Here is a 25,034-nt window from a genome sequence, read left to right as displayed (position 1 = left end):
GTAATGTCTGCATGTTTACCTCAGTTGTATAACTGAAGCTGGTGATATTATGTGAAAATTTCTTCTACATTTTCCAAGCTCATATACACCTTCAACTGCCCAGTTGGAATTGTTTAATACCTTAAATATCACTGATGTTTTTGAAACTGGACAATGTGACAGGAAATGAGTGGGTAACTCCCAGAAGGCAGGTATATTGTGATTTAAAGTCATGATATCAACAATCTGAATACAACGTCCTGGTATATATTAAAATAGTTACTTTATTTTGACCTTCCTTACTTATAGGAAACTTGAAAAGGATGAATACTAGAATTCCAAAATAGAGGTGCCAGAATTACAGTAAAAAAAAAAAAGTGTTAAGGAAATATCGGGCAAATCATTTGTTTGGGGTTTCTTTGTTTTAAGAAAAGAGAGAGCGCATGTTACTGGAGCTGTTGAACTAAGTAAATGGTAGGGTGCTAGGTAAATTCCTCTTCAACAGTCCTGTTTTCAACTAAGAGACTTTCTAACGTACAGTACACCCTCGTTCTACACAAGGAGTGGGTCATCTGTCAGTCAGTTAAAGCTGTTTCTAAGGAAGACCGTTATAGAACACGTTGCTGTAATAAAACAACACTTCCAGAATGAACCAACCCTATAGTTTCAGCTCTGCAGTGTTTCCCTCTCTCCTTAATTCTTACTCTCTTGCTCTTGCTTTCTCTGTTCTCATTATCTGGTAACTTCCCAGGGAGACTTTCTTCACATTATTTCTGGGCCTTGAGGGAAAAAGAATTACATCTCTTGTAATAGTAATAGTAAAAAAAAAAAGAAAGAAAGAAAGAAAAGAAAAGAAAAAAGAAATGGAGTGGTTACTTTCTCAAATTCATATAGCAATTCAGGTCGAATCCTAAGAAGTTATATTTCTTAACCCCCAAGACTTGACTTCTAGATTCCTTGTTTCATTATTTGAAATGCCATGGCATTTAAATTATAACTAGTTTCGTTGGGATTTATCCGTTCTATATTATCCACACTATAGCATTCTCTATAGCTAAGCGTCACTTAGAAAGGTTTAGAATTTGTTCTCCCTTTTCAAAGCATCAAGGAAGTAATTTTTAACTCCAAATTTAAGAATCAATGTGAGAAGGTGATAGATACTTTTACCTCAGCAAAAATAGAAGCCAGAGTGTAGAAAGTGGATCTTAAATCATGACTTTTGAAATGAAATATTTATCATATTATTAAGAAGCAATAAATTATGAAATAATGTAGTGGGTAAATCTATTTAAATTAAAGAAGGAAACTCTTTCTTAGACTTGTAAGTGGTATTTTTCTCTTTTATTTATATTGTGGATTCTGCATGTTTTTTAAAATTCTCACCATTTTGCCCGACTTTTGGCATAACACATATAAATAACCCTAGTTAAAATACAGAGCTGGATTTAAACATTAATATAATTTAAAAATCCCTTAAAATTTTTTTTTCTAGTCTGAAAATTCCACTTACACTAGGTAAGAGGTATTTTCGATTTTTATTATCTCTGAAGCACTGAATTTTCCTTTTAAAAATTCACTTTACTGGGGTGCCTGAGTGCTCAGTCAGTTAAGCGTCTGCCTTCAGCTCAGGTCATGATTCCAGGGTCCTGGGATCAAGTCCCACATCAGGCTCCTTGCTCAGTGGAGAGCCTGCTTCTCCCTCTCCCTCTCCCCCTTCCCACCCCTTGCTCTCTCTTTCTCTCTCTCTCTGTCTCAAATAAATTTTTAAAAAATTCACTTCACTGTACCTTGAGTGTACTGGATTTTTCTAATTGTGAGGATCCCTATCCCTAGATGAAGTCATGTTGTCAAGAACTATGAGGCATCTGAAATTTTACCCAAATTTCAAGCTAACATGCTAATTTACCAAAGTTTTGTGGATGTTCACAAAAGGCACGCGTGTGACTTCTGTGTCAGTTCTAAAAGACTTTATGACTCACAAAAACAAGAATCGAAATGTCAACATGTTGTATCAGTTTCCCAAGTCCCAATCCTGGGGGTTGGGGGGGGGCAATGAAAATAGGCCCCGCTGGGTGACAGCATGTGCAGCAGGTGGTGTTCCAGGAGGGGAACCCTAAGCTTGGGGCATCTTCTGTTGGATCGCAAACAATAATCCAGCCTGCTCTTTGTCTCAGAAGGAGACATTTCCTCAGCCCTGAAGGTTGCTGGCTGCAAACCCAACACTGAGAAACGGCCCAGATAAAGAGAGGTCAGTGGTAGGCAGTCTTGACACACCAGTAATGATGGGCAGGAGCACTAGTGACTCTCCCAACGCATCCAGCACCGTGAAAGAAAGAGGAAGTCAGTGCTTTGAAAAACGATATTTGCTTTGAAAACCAATTCCATTCTTGATAAGTGAATTATTTGTTCAGCAAACAACCTCTTACTCTAAATTTGTTAAAGCTAGGTCAATATTCCCCTTCGATATTTGTGCCAAATACCAGCGTGAGAAAATGTGCTAGTATCATGAGTAATATATGAATGACTGAATGTGACAGCTGGAGTATTTGCTCAGTAAAAAGTGAAGTATATGATTTTAAAAATACACCTTTCACTTTTTTAAAATTTTGTTAAAATAAAAAGGATGTCATAATCTCATCTTCAGAATGGACTATTGTTAATGCTTCCATATCGCATATATTTCTTTTTTTAATCTGGATTTTTATCATATGTTGCTGGTGTTTTGTTGCAAGCATCTGGAAATTCTCCCTTTCCCCCCCTTTCCCTTCATCTTAATCATTCCCCTCTTTATCAATTTTAGATACGGATATTCTTATTTACTAGAAAAAAGTAATAATAATTTCTTTTAGTGAAGTCTCTAAGTAAGTAGTGTGGTGAATAACTACCCTTCTTTAAGGATTCATTTCTTGAGTATATTTTTCCTGAAGAATTTCTGTGTGTCAGATACTGTTGTAAATTTCGGGGATACAGCAGAGAACAAAACATACCAAAAAAAGCTAGAATATATTTTCAATTGGTGAAATTCAATAAAATATAATTATCACCTAATTATCCACATTGACAAGACTGCCCCACTGCCTTTGCTCTGTGGATTCAGGAGTGAAATTGATTACCTTTTAATCCTGCTTGGGGTTGATGATTACCCAAGGCTCAAGAGTCTTTTCTTAACAGTGTCTAGAGCTTTGGCTTGAGGTCTGGCAGTTTGTACCTGGAGTGAACAGTAGGTGGCGATGTTAGCACACAGGACCTCAGAATGTTGCTACCGACGGGGTCACAAACCAGCCACTGGATTCAAGTGGAGATTGAGCCATTAACTTAAGAACCTGAGATCCTTCTTTTCCATTTTAGAGTTATCTACTGTGTTGGCGAGGTTACTGCTAAATCACTTAGCAACAAATATAAGAAGGGTTGATTGTCAATGTGGGATGATAGCTGATAGAAGAAGAGTTTCTCTAATTACCAGATGTTGCTAAAAGTTATTAGGACATGGAATGAAATATGAACATAGCACCTATTATAGTAACTCATCTGGATCCCCCCAAATTTTCATCTTTCTTTATTATAGATAATCTTATTTATTATATTTCTAGCAAGTTCACAAAAAAGGAGTTGGGTAAGATGTGTCGATCACCCAAAAAGTACTTATCATTGTTTAGAGAATGTGATTCGAACCAAACAGATAAATATATATGTTTCAAGGGCAGAACAATGTGAGCCTATATTTATATGACCGCAATGATTGAACCTGACGCTGTAACACATGGCTGATTGGTCATAAAGTTTCATATCCCATGCTTCCCGTTCTAAGGCACATGATTTCTTTGGGGAAAGCAAGCTGTGAAGACTGAGGACAAATCTACATGGTGTGGTTTTTGGGTGGTCAACCTAAAAGCAAAGGTAGAGCAAAATCTGGGGCAGCTAGAGCAACACACCAAAAGCAGTTTGAAATGTAATGATTGTCATAGCTTCTCCTGCTTCTGCCATCACTGCTGAAAGTGTCATGTCTTCTAAAAATATACTGTTGCCTTTTCAAGATATTTACAGCAATGCAAACCAGTTATGCCTACAGCAACATAATTGTTTCAGATAAAAACAAAATAATTAAGGATGGAGTTCAGTACTTTTTTTATTTATATATAATCTATTCTTGCATTTTCAAAATAGATACATTTTAACCCAGATGTGGAAAACAATTAAGTAGAAGTTGTTGTACAGATTGAAGAATGTCCAAGTAGAGGACCTAATAAATATTATCCAAGGGAATTTGTTAAGATGATATAAATGAATTCATGAAATTAAGCTGTCAGTGGACATCACTTTCCTTGATATTTCCAGTTCCGTAATTCTTAGGCAGCCTGTCTCAGATTTTTCTTTTCTAGAACAACTTCCCTTTCTCTTATAAAGAACTAAAGCATCTTTTTTTTAAAAAACTCCCTCCATTCTTCTACATTTCCATTTGACTAATGTGCTGTATACCTGATGTTTTCATGTATCATATATGTACTTTAGCTAAAGCAATTAAAGATACAATCCTTGCCTTCAAGACTCTCTCAGTCTAGTGTGGAGGAGAGGCAAGGAACAGAAGTTCTGTGTGCTTTGGGAAAAGCCCAGAACTTTTGGAGTGAGCGTAGAGCATTAGGGAACACAGAGGAGAGGACCAGGAAAAAAGTCAAGGAAGACTTCTCTAGAGGAGATGCACATTGAGCTAAATATGAAAAGCTGGGGCAAGAAGGAGTTGGGGGTGGACTGAGTGGTTCAGAGTAGTGCCTTGTTTGGGGAGCCTAAGGTAATTCATTTTGTCAAGAATGTAGAGTGGAAGCCCAGAATGATGACAGACAAGTGATAGGAGAAGTCAGGAGATCAGGAAGATCTTGAATAGCATGCTAAGAAGTTTCTATGTTGGGGCGCCTGGGTGGCTCAGTTAGTTAAGTGTCCAACTCTTGATTTCAGCTCAGGTCATGATCTCATGGTCTTGAGATCGAGCCCTGAGTCAGGCTCTGCACTTAGTGCAGAGTCTGCTTGGGATTCTCTCTCTCCTCTCTCTCTGTCCCTTCCCCTGCTTATGCTCTCTCTCTCTCTCTCTCTCTCTCAAATAAATAAATACATACATACATAAAATGTTTTCCTTAAAAGGAGAAGTTTCTTAGGCTGAACATATCCTTAATATGAAGAGATATTAAGGACTTAAATCATGATGAGGCAAACCTCGTGATATAGAAGAAAATGGTGTTTTAATTTACTCTCCTCCTGTATTCCCTCTGAGAGAATGGTTTAGACACCTTTGGTTTTAGAACTCAAGGATAGGCTATTTATTTTTATTTATTTTTAATTTTTTTTATTATGTTCAGTTAGCCATTGTATAGTACATCATTATTTTTTGATGTAGTGTTCAATGATTAGTTGCATATAACACACAGTGCTCATCACAACACGCGCCCTCCTTAATACCCATCACCCGGCTACCCCATCCCCCTACCCTCTTCCCCTCTGAAACCCTCAGATCGTTTCCTGGAGTCCATTGTCTCTCATGGTTCATCTGCCTCTCTGATTTCTCCCCCTTCAGTTTTCCCTCCTGTCCCCTACGTTCCTCTGAGCTATTCCGTATGTTCCATGTATGAGTAAAACCATATGATAATTGTCTTTCTCTGTTTGATTTATTTCACTTAGCATAATCCCCTCCAGTTCCATTGATGTTGATGCAAATAGTGGGTATTCATCCTTTCTGATGGCTGAGTAATATTCCATTGTATATATGAACCACATATTCTTTATCCATTCATTTGCTGAAGGGCATCTTGCCTCCTTCCACAGTTTGGCTATTGTGGACATTGCTACTATAAACACTGGGATACATGCGCCCCCTCTTTTCACTACATCTGTATCTTTGGGGTAAATACCTAGTCATGCAATTGTTGGGTCATAGGGTAGCTCTATTTTTAACAAAGGATAAGCTATTTAAATCACAGCAAATATTCGATAAATATGACTAAACTATGGCCATAAAATTATTTATGTATATATAATAGAAAACTTACCAAAAACAAGAAATACCTTAAACATCTTACATTTATCACGAGAGCCCACAACGCAGCCCATATTTAATTAGTCTTATAATAAAGACACTCAGTTTTATTGTCACTCATGAGTATCCTTCTCTATAAAGCTATCAAGGGACTTCTAAGTGAGTTATGAGTGTATTTATTGGTTTCCCTTCCACGTAAAATATTAAACTCTTGCATCTCTCCATTGGCATTAAATACATTCTTCTTTGTATCATAGACATTTCTGGGTAGATTTCTTTTCCTTTGCCAAATTAAAATTCCTTGAGGGCAAGAAACATGTCTATTTTACTTTGCATTCACCAGAACAGAACACCTAGAACAGTGCCTTTCAGGTAGTAGATGCTCGATACTTATTTGAATGATTGAAAGCAGTGAAATATTAGAAATTGTGGGGTTTCAAGTCCAACTACATTACATTTTCATAAGAGATTACATTGATCCAAGGTCATTGGTATGAGATCATTTTGGAAGAGGAGAGCTTAATTACTTTAATACACGAGGAACACAAATTTCAACTCAATCTCTGTGTCACAGCGGAGAAGGGCAGTAATGCTATATGAAGAGATTTGCCATCACCCATACCACCTCCTCCAAGAAGTCTCCAGGCAGCATTAATTGCTTATTTTTCATTATTCATAGTATTTCTCTTTGCTCCCTAGAGAGAGGTTGTGTCTTAGACATCTTTGCATGCCACCTAATGTTCAGCAAATTTTGCTGAATGAACGAATAAATGACTGGCCATGTGACAAGTCAATTTACAGTTTGAGCCTGGGTGTTCTCTTTTCTAAAGTAGGTCTAACAATCCTTATCTACTTCAGGGAATACCATTCAGTAATAAAAGATCCTGCAAGTGGCGATAAATATACAAAATCTTTTCAGGATAGAGTGGAGTATAAATAAATAAATGGAATTGTGGAGTATTGAGTAAAATTTAAAAATGTTTGTTAGGATGACACTTTTCTAAAATAATATAGTAGACTTTGGAGCCAGGCTGCTGAGGTATGAATCTGTTCTTAGACATTTATTAGCTCTGTGACCTTAGGCACTTACTTAACTTCCCTGTGCATCCAGCTTTTTTTATCTGAAAAATAGAAATAATAATTGTATGCACCTCACAGAGTCATTGAGCTATCTAAATGAGTTAATACAGGACTAGTGCGTAGAAGGGCTAAGCATTCGCTACGTTCCAGCCATTATTTTGTCATTATATATGCATTTAATACTGTACTAGCCACTCTAACGTGACTTAAATGCTTTGTTCATTTTCCTATCCCCAGCATGTACCAGAATACATGCTCCATAGAGTTAAATAAATGTTTGTTGAACAAATGAACGAAAATAGATGCTTCACACATTGTAAAGGGACATCTTCCCTTGGGAAATGTTAATATTCCCAAGATCATCCTAAAACTATTAAGGTCAATTTAGATAAAAGAAACCAGAAAGTATAAACAATGACTAGCTGGCTAGCGTTCTACTTATGGGTCTAGTTTACCCATTTCAAAGATGGGCTTATCTCAGGAAAAAGTAAGAGTTTGTCAATACATACACTTCCTCCATTCCGTGTTGATACATGCCATTTTCAATCCAAAACTCCTTTTCCAATGTTTTTTCAGCTTTTCAGATTGTGAGGCCAAAACCAGTTTTAGGAAGTTATGATTTTACATATCTCTCATTAACACCACAAAGCCACCTTCTAACACTAGTAACGCGGAGGGAGTTCTGGGGCCCAGCAGCGACAACCTTGGAGAGGCATGGAATGAGCGGGAGCACCAGCAGGGAGCAGCAAATACTGGGAGCTGAAAATCACATCACCCTTTGGCTTCTGCCCTTCTGGTATTTGAAAGCCTGGGCAGATTGGGCAGGACCTGAATCAAGTATCAGCTTGCCAAACGGGGAGCCACAAGAAGTTATCTCAGATGGTGCTTAGGAAAGGAAATGGAAGCTTTCAGTCTTGATGTAAACTGAACCCAGAGGAAATCTCTGCAGACAGTGGGATTCGGTAGTCTAATGAAAAGCTGAGTTTTGTGTCCTCCGTAGTGATAAATGTTCCAACCAAACTCATTCTCCAGCCTTGGAACTCATGAAAGGAAAATTTCAAAGTTCTGCTGTGTTCAAGGTTTTTTTTTGTTTTGTTTTAATGTTGATTCTCTTCCAATAAGTTAGTCTAGGAGCAAACAATACTACTTATTAAGCATCTTTGTGATACAGAGTGATATAATTATCCTGGATGACTCATGGTTCTTCCTTAACTTATTAATCTCATAGATATTTTAAAGAGAGTAAAATGTGCCATGTCCTGATACCATCTCTATTTGGTTTGGTCCAGACTGTTTTGGATCTTAACAATGGAAAAAAAGAAAAGATCTTTATTAGCATCTTAAAAAAAAAAAACCCAAGCAACTCCTTAGGCAAAAGAGCTGATTGGTCTCCTCATCTGCCTAAGAACTGGGTGGTACAATATAAAATTGTCAAGAAGGGCTGGAACTGAGAGGGAGAAAATATTATCCTTGTGCTTATATTCTTTTTGCCTCTAGTCGTAAAACCTGTATTTGACCAGCTTTGAAGAAAAAGAGGGATGTGAAGAGAAAACTAATGAGGAAATATTAATTCCAAGGGAGTTTATATGGGGGTCATAGTGTCATTGCCAAAAATAACCTGTTCTATACCATATGTGAGACAAAGAGATTCTTTCCAGGCTGGATCTGGTATATCAGGTTCCTTATAGTTATGGTAAATAGAAAAGCTTTCAGTTCTATTCTGGGGATAGATTAAGTGAGAGCAATGAAATTTAGATCATTCTGGAATTGTTATGTTGATTCCTCATCAAATTCTGCATGGGGATAAGAGAAAGGAGTTTTGCATAGGATTCTGACAATCACAGACAGTATAATCTTTTTGAAAGGGACTCCTCTTAAATCATTAAAATCATTAATTTAACATTTCTGTGGGTTTAGATTATTCCCATTAGGGTCAGGTTAGGATTAAGGATAAAGAATAAGCTCTCTTACAGGATCCAGCTCATCTTATTTGCAAATGAATTTGTTGAGCTAATGACTGGAACGCAACCACTCACCTCTTTTCTTCTGCCATAATTCTATCAAGTGTGATACATAGAGCAATTCATAAGTCAATGCTTTCCTAACACTTTGATCTTTCTGAGAAAAAACTCTAGAAGAAAATTTGGCTATTTTGATTCTAAGTAATGGGTTACCTTGGTCCTTGATATACCACCTCCTTCTAGTGACTGTTTAGCCCTTTGATTTATTCCCACATTATTGATATATAATACTTTTATGATAACATTGAGGAAGGGGGTAGAGTCACCTCACACATGCATTTAACGTACGTGCAGCTTTAGAATCTAACTCCTATGAAGAAGAGACCAATGCCCAAGGATATGAGAGTAGCAGCTGTTCCCTGGGGCCACAGAAGGAAAGACCCAAGCAGGGTGAATGACAGGCAGCAGGTGGTCCTGCTCTTCTCAGGGACTTTTTAAAGATGTGTCCCATCAAGATTTAGAGTAATTATGGGAAAATATTTTCTAAATGCTTACTCCATGTACATCCTCACGACCTAACTTTCATATATTTAAGGTTATAGTGGCTTAATACTAAAACAGAGTGGAGTCAAGAGAAAAGAAGAAAAAGCACTTTGGAATTTATTCTTTCCCCCATTCACATGAGGAATTGGGGGAATTATCTTAAAGGAAGAAAGAAGCAAATGCCCTGACATCTACATATATACACTTTCTCTTTATTTCTTCCTTTGGTCGAGCTCGGTGGCTCCAGTCCTCAAGGTGAATATGTGTTACTATAAGCAATAGTTCACACCTACTAAATTTTAAGCAGGATTTAAAGGAGTTCATGATAATTTTGACTACACCAGATTTTTGTTTTCGGGGCTAACTTTAAAACTAAACTTTGATTAACATGAGACTCCATTCAAAAGAGGCAATAAAAATTTAAAATATAAAACAAAATTCCAGGAACAGTGGCTATTGCCAAGAGGTATTTCAATGTGTCACGGAAAGATTGAGAAAGTAATTCAAATAATCTTTTCTAACATCAACACCTTGACACATTTGGCTCTATTGCCAACTGCAGAAAAAAAGAGGGAGATCAGATAAGGAAGAGTCTTCAGGTTCAAAGTTCCTTTAATTAAACTATCTTCCTTTTCCAGTCCTATACAGCGTAAGAGAAATCACTCAACTTTTCTCCATATCTTTTCTCACCTATAAGAAGGAAAGGTAGACACTTAATTATAAAAAGTTAAGTTTCAAAATCTCACTTTTTCCGCCTAAGATGAATGGGCTTCTTGAAAATGCCCCTTCCTTCTTAAGCTTCCCCTGGTAATCTTTTGCCGCATGGTTCCATGGGCCAGGGTTTAAAAGCAGGGGCCTGAGGGCCAGGCAAATTGAGGATAGAGACCAAATCTGCCACTTAGTAGAAGTATCACTTTATGCAATTTATTTAATCTCTCTGAGACTCAGTTTCCCCTGTCATCCAATGGAGATCATTTCTCACTTCCATCTAGAGCCGTTCAGGACAATGTGCCTGAATCTCAGCAGACATTCAAAAATGTTTTTGGCTGAATGAAAGGTAAACATGAAACACAGAGTATAGAAGGAGCACAAGTCAGTTCTCATTAAACTGGAGTTGATATTATTACTTCCTATTATCTAAATAAAGGGGAATGATTTTGTGTTAAACCTTTTAAGTGATCAGAAAGAACAGATTCAGGAGACGTGAGGAAATTGATGGGACTACAGAATATCAACATATAAGTAATGGGACAGTGTTGGAGAGATTTCATTTGTAAATTCAAGTTTTATCCAGTTCTGATTCTGACATTAAAACTCACTCCCTTAGATGGCAGCCAGGTGCAGCTGTGTTTCACACAGCTCCATGGCTGTCGCCTCTACCTTTGGCTTAAGCTGTGTTCCCTCAGCATTAACTCAGCCTTGCTCTTCTGGTCCCTCTTCGGGTCTCAGTGGAAACTAGACCCACAAGGCTGTCCACTTTCATTTCTTATGAGTCTTCTGTGGACTCTTCCTACTGCACCTGGTGGGCTCCTACCAAGCTCACTGGCTTCCAACACCAGTCCAGGAAGGCTAGCTTTCAAGGCGCCTGTTGACTGTGGCACCATCAGGTTTACTGGGATAGGAGTGTTCTCCAGACTTGTACGGAGCATCCCATTCAGTGGCTTCTTCCAGGAGTGCCAAAGGGCAACACGGCAAGAGCTCTCTTGCCATGCAGCTTTTCTTCAACTTACCTAATTCGGCTCCTGCTCTTCAGGCCCAAAGTCTGAAATGTGCTCTCAGGACACCTATGAAGACCATTGCACTTTGCTCTCCTTCTGTTTTCCTCATATTACCATGGCCCTCTTTTACTGCTTTCATATCATATACTCCTCCATCTTAATGCCAACTAAGACTTAATGGACAAAAGGACAGCTTCTCTCTACTCTCTGTTAACTCCATAAACTTGATCCTCCACAGTTGGCTGTTGATCTGCTAAACAAAGGAAGAAAATAAAGGAATTAAAAAAAAAAAAAAAAAAACTTCTCTTAAGACAATATCTCAGTTTGCAAAGCAATGTTTTTTCTGCATAATCCTGTTTTGTGTGTCAGAAGCTAAATATTACCTTGGTCTTAGTCTTTGCACAGCTTCAAACCAAATTATAATCTTTGTAGACAGATAGATGTCTTGGATACAGCAGGGAGAAGGTCTTATATTTGGAAAGACAAGGGGTAATTCTTGAATATTTCTCTATAATGATTCCAGTTCAAAGTGCAATTTGCTAGGCAATTTCCTTTTAAGAGCATCACAGAGACGTTCAGGTTGTGAAAGTCTGCATAATATTTTTAAAATATCTCATCCATTATTGTATATAGTACAAAATGTGCAAAAAGTAAGCCTGGCTCTCCAAATTCTATACAGTTATAACTGTGTTGTATAGGTACATTCTCAATGTAAACTCTTTTGCTAATTTTATGATGTTGACATTTATCTATGTTGAGCTAAGCTATGATCAGTTTCCCTAAATGAAGCCTTAAAACTACACAGCTGTTTTCTCAGACTAAGATTGTTGGTTTTGGTTATGATCAAACTAATAAATTGAATAGGCTGGTTTAATCTCTAGTATTTCATGTACACATCAATGTAGATTTTAAACTAGAAAAGCAGAAAATGAAAGTATGTTTTCTTTGGCAGGCATTTGATGTACTTGGGAGAGTTGAAGCTTACCTTAAGCTCCTTAAATCAGAGGGTTTAAGTCTGCCTGTCTTGGCAGCAAGGCATGAGGAATTACACAGAGAAATTAAAGACTGCACAGCTGATGCTTTGCAAAAGGGACAAGCCTTAATCAGCCAAGTAGACTCCTGTAGGTGAGTAAGTCTATTTCTTCCTCAGTGTAACAAGCTTTTCACAGTTTCCAGAACTCTTAAAAAATAAGTTGCACGATTTTTTTTTTCTGCTTCTGATGTTTTGCTGCATTATGACATGGCTTAAAAGGATCTATTGAATTTTGGTCACCAAGTGATTCTGAATACAGCATTGCTCATCCAGAAGTGAGTCCATATTCTGAGCCTGAGGACCTGAAGATGTGAAAGCTTTTTTTTTTTTTTTTCCCTATGAGTTTCTGAGAAGGGGAGAAAGAAAGGACAAAAGAAAAAACAGAGCTTAATTCTCAATGTTTTTCATAGCCCAGCACCTCTGTGGGGTTTCTTTCTCCCTTTTAAATCATGAACCTTGAATCTGTCATGTTCCTTTTTTCTTTTCTGGAAAAAAAATTGAGTACCTGAATTCCCTTTCATTTATGACCTTGGTGGTTCACCAAGCAGAACCCTAAATAAAAGGTGACATTATTAATAATAACAATAGCTCACTTTTCTGAAAATTGAGAGTCCACCATGTGCCAGGCTCTGTGCCAAGAGGCTTAGAAACACTCTGTCATTAATCCTCACAGCAGCTCTACAAGACACACAAGGGTAGACTCCCTGATCCATGGGGTGTATGTCCCCCCAGTAGATGCCTGAAACTACGGAGAATACCAAACTATATATATACACACACACACACACATATGTATATGTCTTTTCCTATACATACATACCTGTGATAAAATTTAATTTATAAATTAGGCATAGTAAGAGATTAACAGTGATCACTAATAATTAAATGGAACAATTGTAACAATATACGGTAATGAAAGTTACGTGAATGTGATTTCTCTTTCTCAAAATTTCTTATTATAGTGTATTCACCTTTCTTGATGTGATGAAGTGAGATGATAAATGTCTGCATGATGAGATGAGGTGGTGCATGCTGTAGGCATTGTGACGTAGTGTTAGGCTGCTACTGACCTTCTGATGATATGTCAGAAGGAGAGTCATCTTCCAGACCATGGTTGATCACGGGTAACCAAAACCAAAGAAAACAAATCTGCAGATAAGGAAGGGACCATTAAACTATTAATGTTCTCTTTCTATAAATAACTGAGACACAAAGAGGCTAAGTAACTTGCAAGAAGTCACACAGCCAGTTAGTGGCAGAGTTGGAATTTGAAACCAAGTGCATGGGCCCTAGACCCCCTGCTCTTAACCAGCTTGCTAGGGTAGGTTGTTTTTATGAGCACATTTGGTGAGTGTATCAGGAGTGGGTTTAGATCTGGATGGAAATGAGAAAGAAAGACCTTGAGAAACACAAAGAGGATGCAATGGGAACAAATGAGAAAGAAAAGAATTGGAAGAGAAAAGTTAGATGCTGGGGCAGATGGTAGACCGTATATTATCTAGGAAGAAATGAAGGCAGGCCTTACATTTTAACAGAAGGAGACAAAAAGATTTGTGCAAATGAGATAAACCCAGTTGTTGTTCTTTTATATCAACAATCTTCTTGAAACTCAAAGACATTAAATTTGAATAATGATTAAATAGGTCAAATGTGATAAAAATTACTTTATTTCTCTTCATTTATTTATTTTACTTTTTTAAAAATATTTTTTTATTATATTATGTTAGTCACCATATAGTACATCCCTGGTTTTTGATGTAAAGTTCGATGATTCATTAGTTGCGTATAACACCCAGTTCACCATGCAATACGTGCCCTCCCCATATTTTACTTTTTTAAAAAGACGATTTCTCTTTAAATCTTCATTCTACTCTGTTTTAGATGTGTTAACAAGTGTTGATTTGGTAAGTTTGGGTTTAGGGAATTTTCTTTTCGGAAGACAGTCTGAATCTGGTCAGAGATATTTAGCCAGGGGCTTGCGATGGTTGCTATGGGACTATGTAAAGCCAAGATCAGAAATAATCCAGGATCTTCCAACAGGAGCCAAACAGCTGAAGCTATGAGAAGGGCAAATGATTCTCCCCTTTTGAAAACTAACAACTGTAGCTACTAAGTGTCTTCACTTTCACTCCAAGCCATAAATCAGGTGATGGTGTATTGGCTCTGCTCCAGGAGCCACAGAACACCCATGTCTGGCCCCAAAGTGTGGGCACGCTCCTTTCTCTTCTCCCCTGCTTAAAGGTCCAGTCTTCCAGAATGTGTATGTGTCTTGCACCATGCAGAAACTATCCTGTGAGCTGCCTGGACTCAGGGTACATGTCAGACACTGATCTGAGTCATGTGATGATTGGATTAAGTTGGTGAGGTCTCCAGTTGGAATTTGGGGAATGGTCCCATGTCAGTTTTGCAAGTGAGTCTCAAAGCACAGATACTCTGTTTAGGCTACTCTTTACTTGTGGTGCTTTCCCTGGCCTTGGGCAGTTTCCTTTCATGCATGGGTAGATGAGGCGGCAGCCCAAGACCCTTCCCTAGATCTTTGGAAGTCTGTCTCTGGTACACTGCCCCAGAAATTCCAGGTGCCTCAGCCTCCCAAAGCCTGAGCCCTGTCTCCTCAACTCAACAAGACCTCGGGGCTCTCTTTGGGTTCCACCTCCCTGAGCTTTGGTCTAGAAATTGCCTCTCAGGCGGTAAGCTGATGTAATCATAAGACATATCTCAATCACTTCCCTTCTCTCAGGCATCACCATCCTGGGCTACCTATTGTTCAGTGTCCGAGAACTATTGTTTCATATACTTTGTCTATTCTTCTAGTTGTTTCAGGCATGAGGGTAAATCTAGTCCCTGCTTCTGGCCAGAAACTGAAGCTCCCTATTCAGTGTTGATGCTTAGCTCCTGGAGTTGGAAAGCTGGTCACAATTTATTACCCTTAAGCTTTATGCTGTTTGCCCTAATTGGTAATGTTTCATCTTCAGTACTTAAATATAAGAGGAGAAGTGCTTATATTTTATATTTTATGTCGAATTCTGTTTTCAGGGCTTTAGTGATTGCTCTTGGCTACCTACTTTGTCATGGTCGACATGTTTATTTACTTAGCTAGTCTCATTCTTTGTGCCTTCTTTCCAATCTTAATTTATACATGTATAATATAATATAATCATGTTATATGTATATATTATATAATCATATATATATGTTATTTTTTGAAGGGGCATCTACAGTTCTTTTCTTCAGACTGCAGACTGAGTCTTAGTAGAAGAAGCAATAGTTAGGGACCATTTCAAGAAACCTGAATTAAAATTGTCAGGTAACTAGATTAAAAAATAATTATTAGTATCAGTATGGTTTCTGTCAATATCCTAGATACAGAAGCTTTCATAGTAGTTCCAAGGTGTTTCGTTGCCCCGAGATTTCACAATATTTTGCAAAGCAATACTATTTTTCCATTTTGTAGGAGGAACTGAAGGTAAAGTGAAATTGTTACCTGGCAAGGGACATTTTTGATTCAGAAGGTAGACGTAGAATAGAAATCCATTAAAAACTGAACTGAAATGCATTAGAAGCTTGGTGGCAAACTAAAGCCACACATGGCTACGGACCTCAATCCCATGCGTTACATTTGAAACTTGCTTCCTTTCCTCATCTAATGATTCATTTGTTCAACGGTGTGGGTCACCATCATAGGAAGGAAGCAGAACCTAAGAAGGAGATTTCAAGTTGCTGACACTGGAGTGAAGGTGGAATTTAGAACATTGGCAATGGGAGTAAATATACTGCCAATTTCAGCAGAGAAAAGTACATGTCCCTGAACATTGCAATGGCGTCCTGGACTTCTGAACGTCAGCCACACTACGAGGACACAAATGACTAAGGTCCCATAATCAGACATTTGAAAACTGGTGTGGATAAGAAACTTAAGATTTAGTACCAAAAGAGTTCTATTTCATGCATTCTTAGGACCAAAACAATGCCATGACTTTTAAACTTAACTTTTCTGAACCTGTTTCCTCCTCTGTAAAACGGAGGGCTTTTTTTTTTTTTTTAATTGAATAAAACCACTACTCTTAGCAATTAGTTCACTTTTTTTTTTAACCTTCTTCACGAAGAGATTTAAAAGCAAAATACGAAGAGTCACATGGCTATTTCAAATAATCACAACAGAGTCAGCTGCACCCTATTATATTCCTTTTTACAAACCGGGGAAGGTTATATTTGAAATAGGGCAGATAAGCATTTATTTTAAGGTAATAAAAGGCCAAATTTAGTATTGGGGCAGATAGGAATTTCAGAGACCTTTAGATCTAACTTTTTTTCCTGTTAGTCAACAAAATAGGACGTCAGAAGTTCACATTTATCTGAGACGATGCTTCCCAGTAAAGACCTTTATTGTTACTTTTCTGTAACTATTGCCTTATTAGGAACAGATCCACACTGTTTTTCTATCCTGGAATCAAACACCTTTGAAGTTGAGCAGCCTCACAAAATAAGTAATGGCTGTTTACATGTTCCCTTGCTGTTATATTTTTTCCCTGTAATCGGGTGATAATTCTGAATCATTGCTAAATAATTTATTATCTTTTCAAAGTGTAGTATCTGTCATCTAACGTAACTATACTTTAATTTTAAAGATATTTTAGTGCAAACATTTGCACTTAGTTATGATCCAAGTTCCTGCATCTGATAATGGTCAAACTTAGACTTACAGTGAAGCTAAAGTTCCTGCTTCCAGCCCCCCTCTCCTCTTCCGAAGCTTCACTTGGCATCATCTTTGAGCAGCACGTCTAAAGACAGGCCAAAGGGGGCCTGCTACTAGCAGAATTCTGCATTCCTTAAGCCACAGGAAGCTGTGGTGATGGGAAGTTCTAGGTTGGAGACCTTGTGTGAGGGTGAAGTTTTCCATAATTGGGCAAAATCAAGGGACCTCCTCATTTCTCTCTGTATAGCTAACAATGCAGAACTAAAAAACGTGCAAGGCCATCTAGGGCAATATCCATTCGCCTTTTCTTATTTGCTAAAATTAACTTAAGATTTACAAGTAAACTTGCTTCAGTGTGGACTCAATCTCTATCTTTGCATAAGAGACTGTACCAGTTTTCATTCTACCTTGTTATGGTGAATTTAAGCTTATGAACCTCATCCTGACTGAGCATTTCCTGCAATATAACTTTAAGTATTGTTTGTTTTGATCTAACACTTATTATTACTTACTTAATGTTAATCTTCATATATTTATATTTTATAAAGAAATAAAAACAGGAGTTAATTGGGGTTTTGCATTCTCTTTTCACAATTTTCATTTATGTTGGCCACCACTACTTCTGTTGTTTGATATGGTGAATGGTAACGAACTTTAGACAGAACATTATTCTTTCATTTAGTCATTTATGTATCCCAAAAATACTATTGAGCATCTTTTATAAATCCGGTATTCCCATGCATCTACTGCAGTAGGGGAAACGTCTGCCCTCAAGCTGTTTATATTCTATTGGGAAGAAACAACCAACCAACAGCTGAATCAGGAGATGAGATGCTCTTCCATGGCAATGAGTGCTCTAGAAGTGAACTGGGATAGAGAGTTACTGTGGGGAAGGGAGCATTGTGGACATTGCAGTCAGGGAAAGATGCTTCAAAGAGAAGGAGCTACCACACACATAGCTGGGAGATGAATGGCCCTGGCAGAACAACAGCAAAGATGTAACAGAAGGGAGGGCAGTGTGGCTGGAGGAGAAGGTGACAGGAGAGAGGAGCAGAAGACAAGATCAGAGTAGTTGCAAGTTAGACTATTCAAACACTCATTGGCAACAATGGCAAGCACTTGTACACTTGTGTGCTTTATATACATTAAAAAATTTAGTCCTTTGGGACACCTGGGCAGTTCAGTTGGTTAATCGGCTCCCTTTGGCTCAGATCATCATCCCAGAGTCCTGGGATCAAGTCCCGTGTCAGGCTCCCTGCTGAGCGGGGAGCCTGCTTCTCTCTCTGCCTGCTGCTCCCCCAGCTTGTGTGCTCTCTGTCTCTCTGACAAGTAAATAAATAAAATCTTAAAATAAAATAAAATAAAAATTTAGTCCTGCAAGCAACCCTGTGCTATGAGCTCTACTATTATCATTGCCTCTGTTTTGCAGACGGGGAAGCTAGGGCACAGAGAGGTTAAGTAACTTTCCCTGCCACCTGTCACATGGTAGTAAGAGGTGAAGTGAGTCCCGGAATGCAGGTCTGAACCACTATGTTAGCTGGCTAGTTCTCTGTCTATTCCTTTCATTCCACTTTAACCAATAATGAGGAGGCTGGGCACATGGATTTTTTCTTTTTTTTAATTCTGGCATGCTTAAATTGTACTCTAGGTTTCAACTCAAGTCTCCTCTTTCCTACAAAGTTTCTCTTTCTTTCAGTTTTTTTAAAAAGTTGTTGAACTTATGAATAGGTATCACATATGACATACCAGCACCAAGCTTCAAGGGTAGTCAAAGATATATAAACCTGGCCCCGAATCTCTAGAACCTTACTAATGGCTAATCAAGGAGCAACAAAAGGGAGTGTGCTCTAGGCACGAGGAAGCCATGGGGGCAGTGGGTGTTGAGTCCACCTCTTCACAGAAGGGAGACACGATCCCTAGCTTCTATGATCAGGATAGGTCAAGTGAAGGATTTAAGAAGGCCATTGTTGAATTTGATAACCTAAGATGGATGAAGGCTCTACATCTAGCCAAGAGGAAGAGAATCAATATCTACTATCCAATACTTTTTGAATTCCTTTCTATTGGTCAGCTCTATCTCATGGATTCACTTTTCATTTGGTGGTGTTGTGAATCATTCTTTAGTTGTTCGACTTGTAACAGTGTCGCCTCCTCTTCCAGCTCATGACATTGTTTTGAGATCAGCCTTCAAGCTCAGCCAGGTGGGAAACCTTTTTTTTTAATGTTCCTTATCTTAGTATTTACAAACTAGGTGGCTTGATTTGAAATGTTATGGTGCTGGTATGATGTTAAAAGAAAGCTTTTATCAAAGTAAAAATATTTTTAAAAAATCCCAAGTGGAAAACAAACAAAAATAATCCCCATCCTCCAACAAAACAAAGAAACAAAAACAGAAATTTCCTTCACCTGATAATCTGTGGTTGCAATTTAGAGGAGTTCAGCCAAGCATTTAAGGACTTAAAATAACTTTTTTACAATAAAAGTTTGATGATGCATTTAGATGGTAAATGTCAGATACTGAAATTTAGGATATTACAAAGTTTAGTTCTCATTGATGGCTGTTAATTCAGCCACTTTCCAAATATTTTCAAGTGTGTATTAAGTTGCTCTTTTTAGGGGTTGAGTAAATGTCATAACTGCAAATCTTGGCCTGGTAACATTGTACAGGCTTTTATGATTCTGAAACTGTTAGTATGGAAAACATGCAAAATTCACACTTCCCCTTAAATCTAGGCGTAATTAGATTAGGTTCCTGGTAAAATGTCTAGGAGTCACTCACTACAATATGAATGTATTCATTTATGCTGTTGATGATGTGATGTGAGGTAGCAAGCATCCCAGAGTAAGAAGATCTGGAACTGCAGACTCTAGAGAGGAAGGTCGATAAAGGGGCAGAAATCTGTATGCTGGATGACTGTAGGGAAGCTCTCTCAGATTAGAGAGGAAAAAAAACAAAACAAAACGAAACAGACAAGAGCAAGGGAGAGAAGTGGGCAGGCCTATTTATGAATAAAATGCTCATCACCGTGCTATTTATAATACTGTAAACCTGAAGACCCCCTAAATAGTCCCAGAAAATAGGGAAATGTTTGAATAGTTTCAGGGCAGGCACATTGCGGAATATTCTAAGCCAATATGGAAAGTGTGTTTTTGAGGATTCTTTGAAGACAGAGAGTAGCCTTGCCATGTAATGTCAGGATCCAAATTGTGTAGATAGTATCATTCTAAGTTTGGAGGGAGAAAAGACTGCAAAGAGAAAAACTTTTTGGAAAGAAATACATTAAAATATAATTTCATATTTTCCAAAATATCTTAAATGAGAATATCGGTCTGTTTAGTTCTTGCTGTGTGCCTTTTACCCGAGGATTTATGTCATCAATCATGGAAAATTTTCAGTGATTATCTCTTTAAATATTGATTTGCCTTTGTTTTCTCTGTTCTCTTCTCCTTTAACTCATGGTAGAGAAGTCAGAGCCTCTGGGTCTGCCTCTCAGAACTCTGAACTGCCTTCCCACTTGTCATACCCTCAGCTCTTGGCCCTGTGCCCTCAGGGAATCCCTCACACTGGTTTTCTCTTTGGTAGATTTTTTTTTTCTTTCTTCTAGTTTTCATAACCATATTGATTTCATTTCTGAGATCTCTAACTCACTTTTGTTATATCTACTTTTGTCTTATTTCTGACTGTTTTCGTTTCAGAGCTTCTTGTTCTTTTATCATGGGTGTTGGTTTTTTCTTTGTCTTTCTAATGATCTCAGGTGTATTTGTGTTAAGGTCATTTTCAGGTTGCTCTACTTGACTTTCCTTTCAGATAGAGTACATTTATCCCTCGATTTTTGAGCTATGTTGTGTTGGGATTTATATTCCTCTTGTGTTTTGAAATTTTAGATTGTACTTGCTTGTTCTTCGCTTATTTTCTGTGCTTTGTTCTCTACTCTTCGCTCTTTCCTCCATAACAGCTTTGCCATGACTCCCCCTGAACTGAGGGTCTTCCTTCCAGCTTTGTTGTCTGGTCAGGGTCACCCACAGAGACGCTGTGGCTCTCAGAGAGGCAGCAGGAGGTGGGGCGGGGTTCCCAACTGCCCCGATGTGTCTGATTTCTTGGCCCCAGCACCAGTTGGCGATAGTGTTTTCCAAACTTCTTTTCAGGTAGAATCCTAGCTATGGTACCCTTCTCATAGGGCACCTTTTGCTGTTTGTGTCCTCCTGGGAGTGGAGCTCGTGGCTCTCCCTGCCACGCATCTGGACCAGAACCCCAGAGATCCGTAGTTTCAGCCCCACTTACTGCTTTTTGGTGGTGAGGCATTCGCAATGTGACTAACTTAAGTCAGAGGAAAAAAACTGTAGAAACACACATTTATTTCCCTTCTACGGTATGGATGGCACTTTTTTCAAAGTAGGGATGAAAATTAGACAGTAGCCGTTATTTCCTCCAAAATAAAGATTGTGAACATGAAGGGACACTGTTTAGGTCCCTGTCAAAAAAGAAGCAGCAAGCTAAAAATAAGGAAAATATATTTTTTTTCCATTCTCAGAGTATAATTTGTTCATAGACAAAAAGAAAACTATGATCAGCTGATTCCTTCGGATGAGAGAGTAAGCTGTCAAGTGCTTACCATCTGGTTCAGCTCCTAATCCAGATGGGCTGCCAATAGTAATTTATGAAAGGTTTGAAAGCAACTTGCCGTCCTCCGGAAAGAATCATTAGACCACATTAACGTTGGGATTTGCTCCCCTCCCCCAGCCGCAATTTGCAACAGATGCAGAGATGGGGCAACTGCTTCCGTTCAACAAATAGAACCATCTATTTTTGAGCCAGGAGTCAATATGTCTCTGCTCTTTAGAAAAAAAAGTCAAGGATTTTTCTTCCCCCTTCCCTCTCCTCTACTGGCTCAGTGAGTAGGGGAGAAAATGCTCCCACGATGGAGTTTCTAACAGATGTCTGAAGAAGGCCTCACAGTCTGTCATCTCTGAGTATCTGTGGTGCTTGGAAAAGTCAAAGTCAACATCGGGAATAATCTAGTGTACTTCATGTCCATGCCACAGACAGGCGCCATCTAATCCATTCTTATAGAGGAAACCCAAAGATCAATCGGTATATACAATGCAAATTATAGAGCCACAGATGGCTAGACCCAGAAGTCTGCTGTTAGCCCCTCTCCCACCCAGTGAGGCAGTACACCAGCAGGTGGCTTCAGAGTCAGCACGAAATGATAGGGCACTTCATCCAGCCAAGTTCTGTGATCTGCCCTCAGTTCTTGCCCTATCATTCAGTGAATATTCCTGGGAAGGAATAAGACTCATTCCTGAGTGACTGATGGAATTCTAGTAATTTATTTTCAGTTCATGTAAGAATTGCTGGCAGAGAGTGAGGTCATATTTTTCCTTTGATCAAACCATCTGCTTTTCAGGCTCTGAGAAAATTGCCAATATGCATGCTATACATGTTTTTAAATGTTCTGAAATGTTCAAAAGAAAAGTCAGGAATTAGTGTTTAATGTTTCTAATTGAAACTAATGGAATGAAGGCTGGTTGTAACCTGCACATTAGGTTTTCAGTGAGAAAGAACTGTGGGAGGGAGGGAGGGAGTGGTACTGAGTTAGAGGTGTGACAGATATATGCCCATTGGGAATCAGGGAGAGGGAAGAGATTACTGCCTGATCAGACAGATGATCTAGCTGACACAGGGAAAGGAAAACCAGAGCGGGCTAGGATAAGCAAGATAATTCAGAACTCCTTGTACTGAGGAAGGGGTCTAAGCCGCAAGTAAGAGTGGAGCTCACCCTGGACAGGCAGGAACACACAGCCAAACCAGGTGCTTCAGTGGGCCCCTCTGAGGCTTTAAATAGAGGTCACTCAACCTAATGATAAATGCCAAACATCCAAGAAGAAAATGGGCAGTCTTTGGATAGTTTAAAACTTCTGTAAGTGGGCAAAGGGCAAAGTCATCATTGTTTAAAAACTATTGGAGACTTCACTAGTGACATTTTTATACAGTAACTCTCTGTGCATATGTTCTTCTTAAATCTATATCTTCTCTTCCCTTAAATTTTGATTATAGTGTATTTTATTTAATTTGAAAATATGCATCGATCCACTAACAAGTCAACGTGCTCAGAGCTACAGAGGATATATGGATGAAAAGAATGTTGTCCTTTCCCTTAAAGAATTTACAATGTGGGACACCTGCCCAGCTCAGTGGGTTAAGCACCCAACTCTTGTTTTAGGCTGGGGTCATAATCTCAGGGTTGTGGGATCGAGACCTGCATCAGGCTCCAGTAGTCTCTTTTTCCCTCTCCCTCTGCCCCTCCAGCCACCTCCCCAAAAAAGAATTTACAATGCAATAGATATATATGGTAAGGCACAAATCACCACAAAATAAGACCAAACCTCCAGGGTCATTGAAAAATTGAAAAGGAATCGTCCTCCAAAGACACAGAGAGATTGCATTTGCTTGGTTGTGATTCATCTAAATTAAAATTGTAAGTTGCTAAAGAGCAATATTTTCACAAAAGGAATGCTTGATTTGGTTTTGTTTCCCTATTTCTGTTCTCTGTGCTGGAAGGTTCTTTTAAAGCATGAACTTGGACAAGTGTCCCTCTAGTGGCCACTTCGCAAACTACAGACAGATATTTGCTTTGGAGAAGCCAGCCAATTTCAAAAGAACATGCTAGCCAGGCTAATCCTGTTTCCATTAACAGTCAACTGGAGGGAAGGTGAAATCTTAGAGGACGAATACCCTTTCATCCCGTCATGTGTCAAGAGTGTGGACTCTGAGATCAGATGAACAGGTTCAAATCCCAGGTCTGCCACTTAATAACGGTGACCTGGGCAAGTTACTGAGCCTTTTCCCTCCTCAGTTTTCTCATCGGCAAAATGGAGATAACAATTACACCCAGATGATAGGACAGTTATGAGTATTAGAAAGGAGACCACTTAAAACATTAAAAATGCTGCCTTGCCACAGTAGCACTCAATCATTGTTTTTAGAATATGTTTACATGTTTATTTTCACAAACTGCTCTCTGCACCTTCTTTCCACATTGCTACTACTTCCCTTTTCTGTGTTATTGGTCTTTCTCATTTAGATTTGCATATTCTACAGAAAGCTTGGAACTTATAATACATAGGACAACTGGGCTTTCAAGTGCTTTTTTAGTATATAATGTCCCAAAGTCTAAAACCTAACCAAAATATGGTTGGTATTACCAATACACTGCTTTTATTTACAAAATTTGTGGACTCAAGTATCACTAGAATTGTTTCTGTAAAACCCTCCTGATTTCTTCATGATACTCTTCAACCGTCCCTGAGTTATTAAAATGCAAAACTAATTGTTTTAAATGTAGCATCTGTAGAACATTATGTGTCAAGAATAAGATTCATCGCAGTGGTTTCGTGTTCTCTCCCCAGTTAAACTTCTCTGGGGCTCCAGTGGTACCCACAGGCCACACGTGAATCCCACGCACATCCGACAAGATTCTCAAGCTGCCTGATGAACTCTCACCCCTTTGGCAGCTTTCTTGTCATTCCTGTGAAGTTACTTTACCTCTCAGTCATATGGGATCTCGCCCTCATTTCATTACTAATTAAATTCGTTTTTACAGAGTCATAAATTAATTATTTGAGGTAAAATTACTGAAATCTATACCTCACTCCAAGATCTTTTTTAACTCTGGGTAATTAAATTTCAGAGTGATCATGTTAATCTTTATTAGTATTTGAAGGAAATGACTGACACAAAATTAAAGCCTTCAATTTCTTATGTAGTCGGAGAGGTTCTGTCTTAGGGCTAGGCGGACAAATTAAAAGGTGCCCATTCCACCAGCAGCCTCCCTTCATTGTCTTGCATGACTGGTGGGCCTATGTTGGACATCGGTAGGAAACTTGCTAATTTACCTTTAGACCAGAGCAAATGGGATCTGACTCTAAGGTCATTTGTTGTTCTAAAGGCATGTGCGTTTAATGAGCTTTTGTGTCACTTTTTTCTTTCACATGAGAGGTGAAA

At 38.5% G+C, this 25,034-nt stretch overlaps 1 protein-coding gene across 6 annotated transcripts in view; it reads left to right on the top strand.

Moving 5' to 3' along the window:
- Positions 1 to 25,034, top strand: part of CCDC141 (coiled-coil domain containing 141) — a 202,173-nt gene that overhangs the window by 119,537 nt on the left and 57,602 nt on the right. For all 6 annotated transcript variants that reach the window (XM_087861825.1, XM_087861829.1, XM_087861823.1 and 3 more), the window contains one exon: positions 12,256 to 12,428. In XM_087861825.1, coding sequence (XP_087717951.1) covers positions 12,256 to 12,428 — 173 coding nt within the window. The remainder of the gene's footprint in view (positions 1 to 12,255; positions 12,429 to 25,034) is intronic.

This window comes from Ursus americanus, chromosome 1 (assembly GCF_024610735.1).
Source record: "Ursus americanus isolate L20-20 chromosome 1, mUrsAme1.1.p, whole genome shotgun sequence".
Lineage (NCBI taxonomy): Eukaryota > Metazoa > Chordata > Mammalia > Carnivora > Ursidae > Ursus > Ursus americanus.
This window is presented reverse-complemented; position numbering and strand designations above follow the sequence as displayed.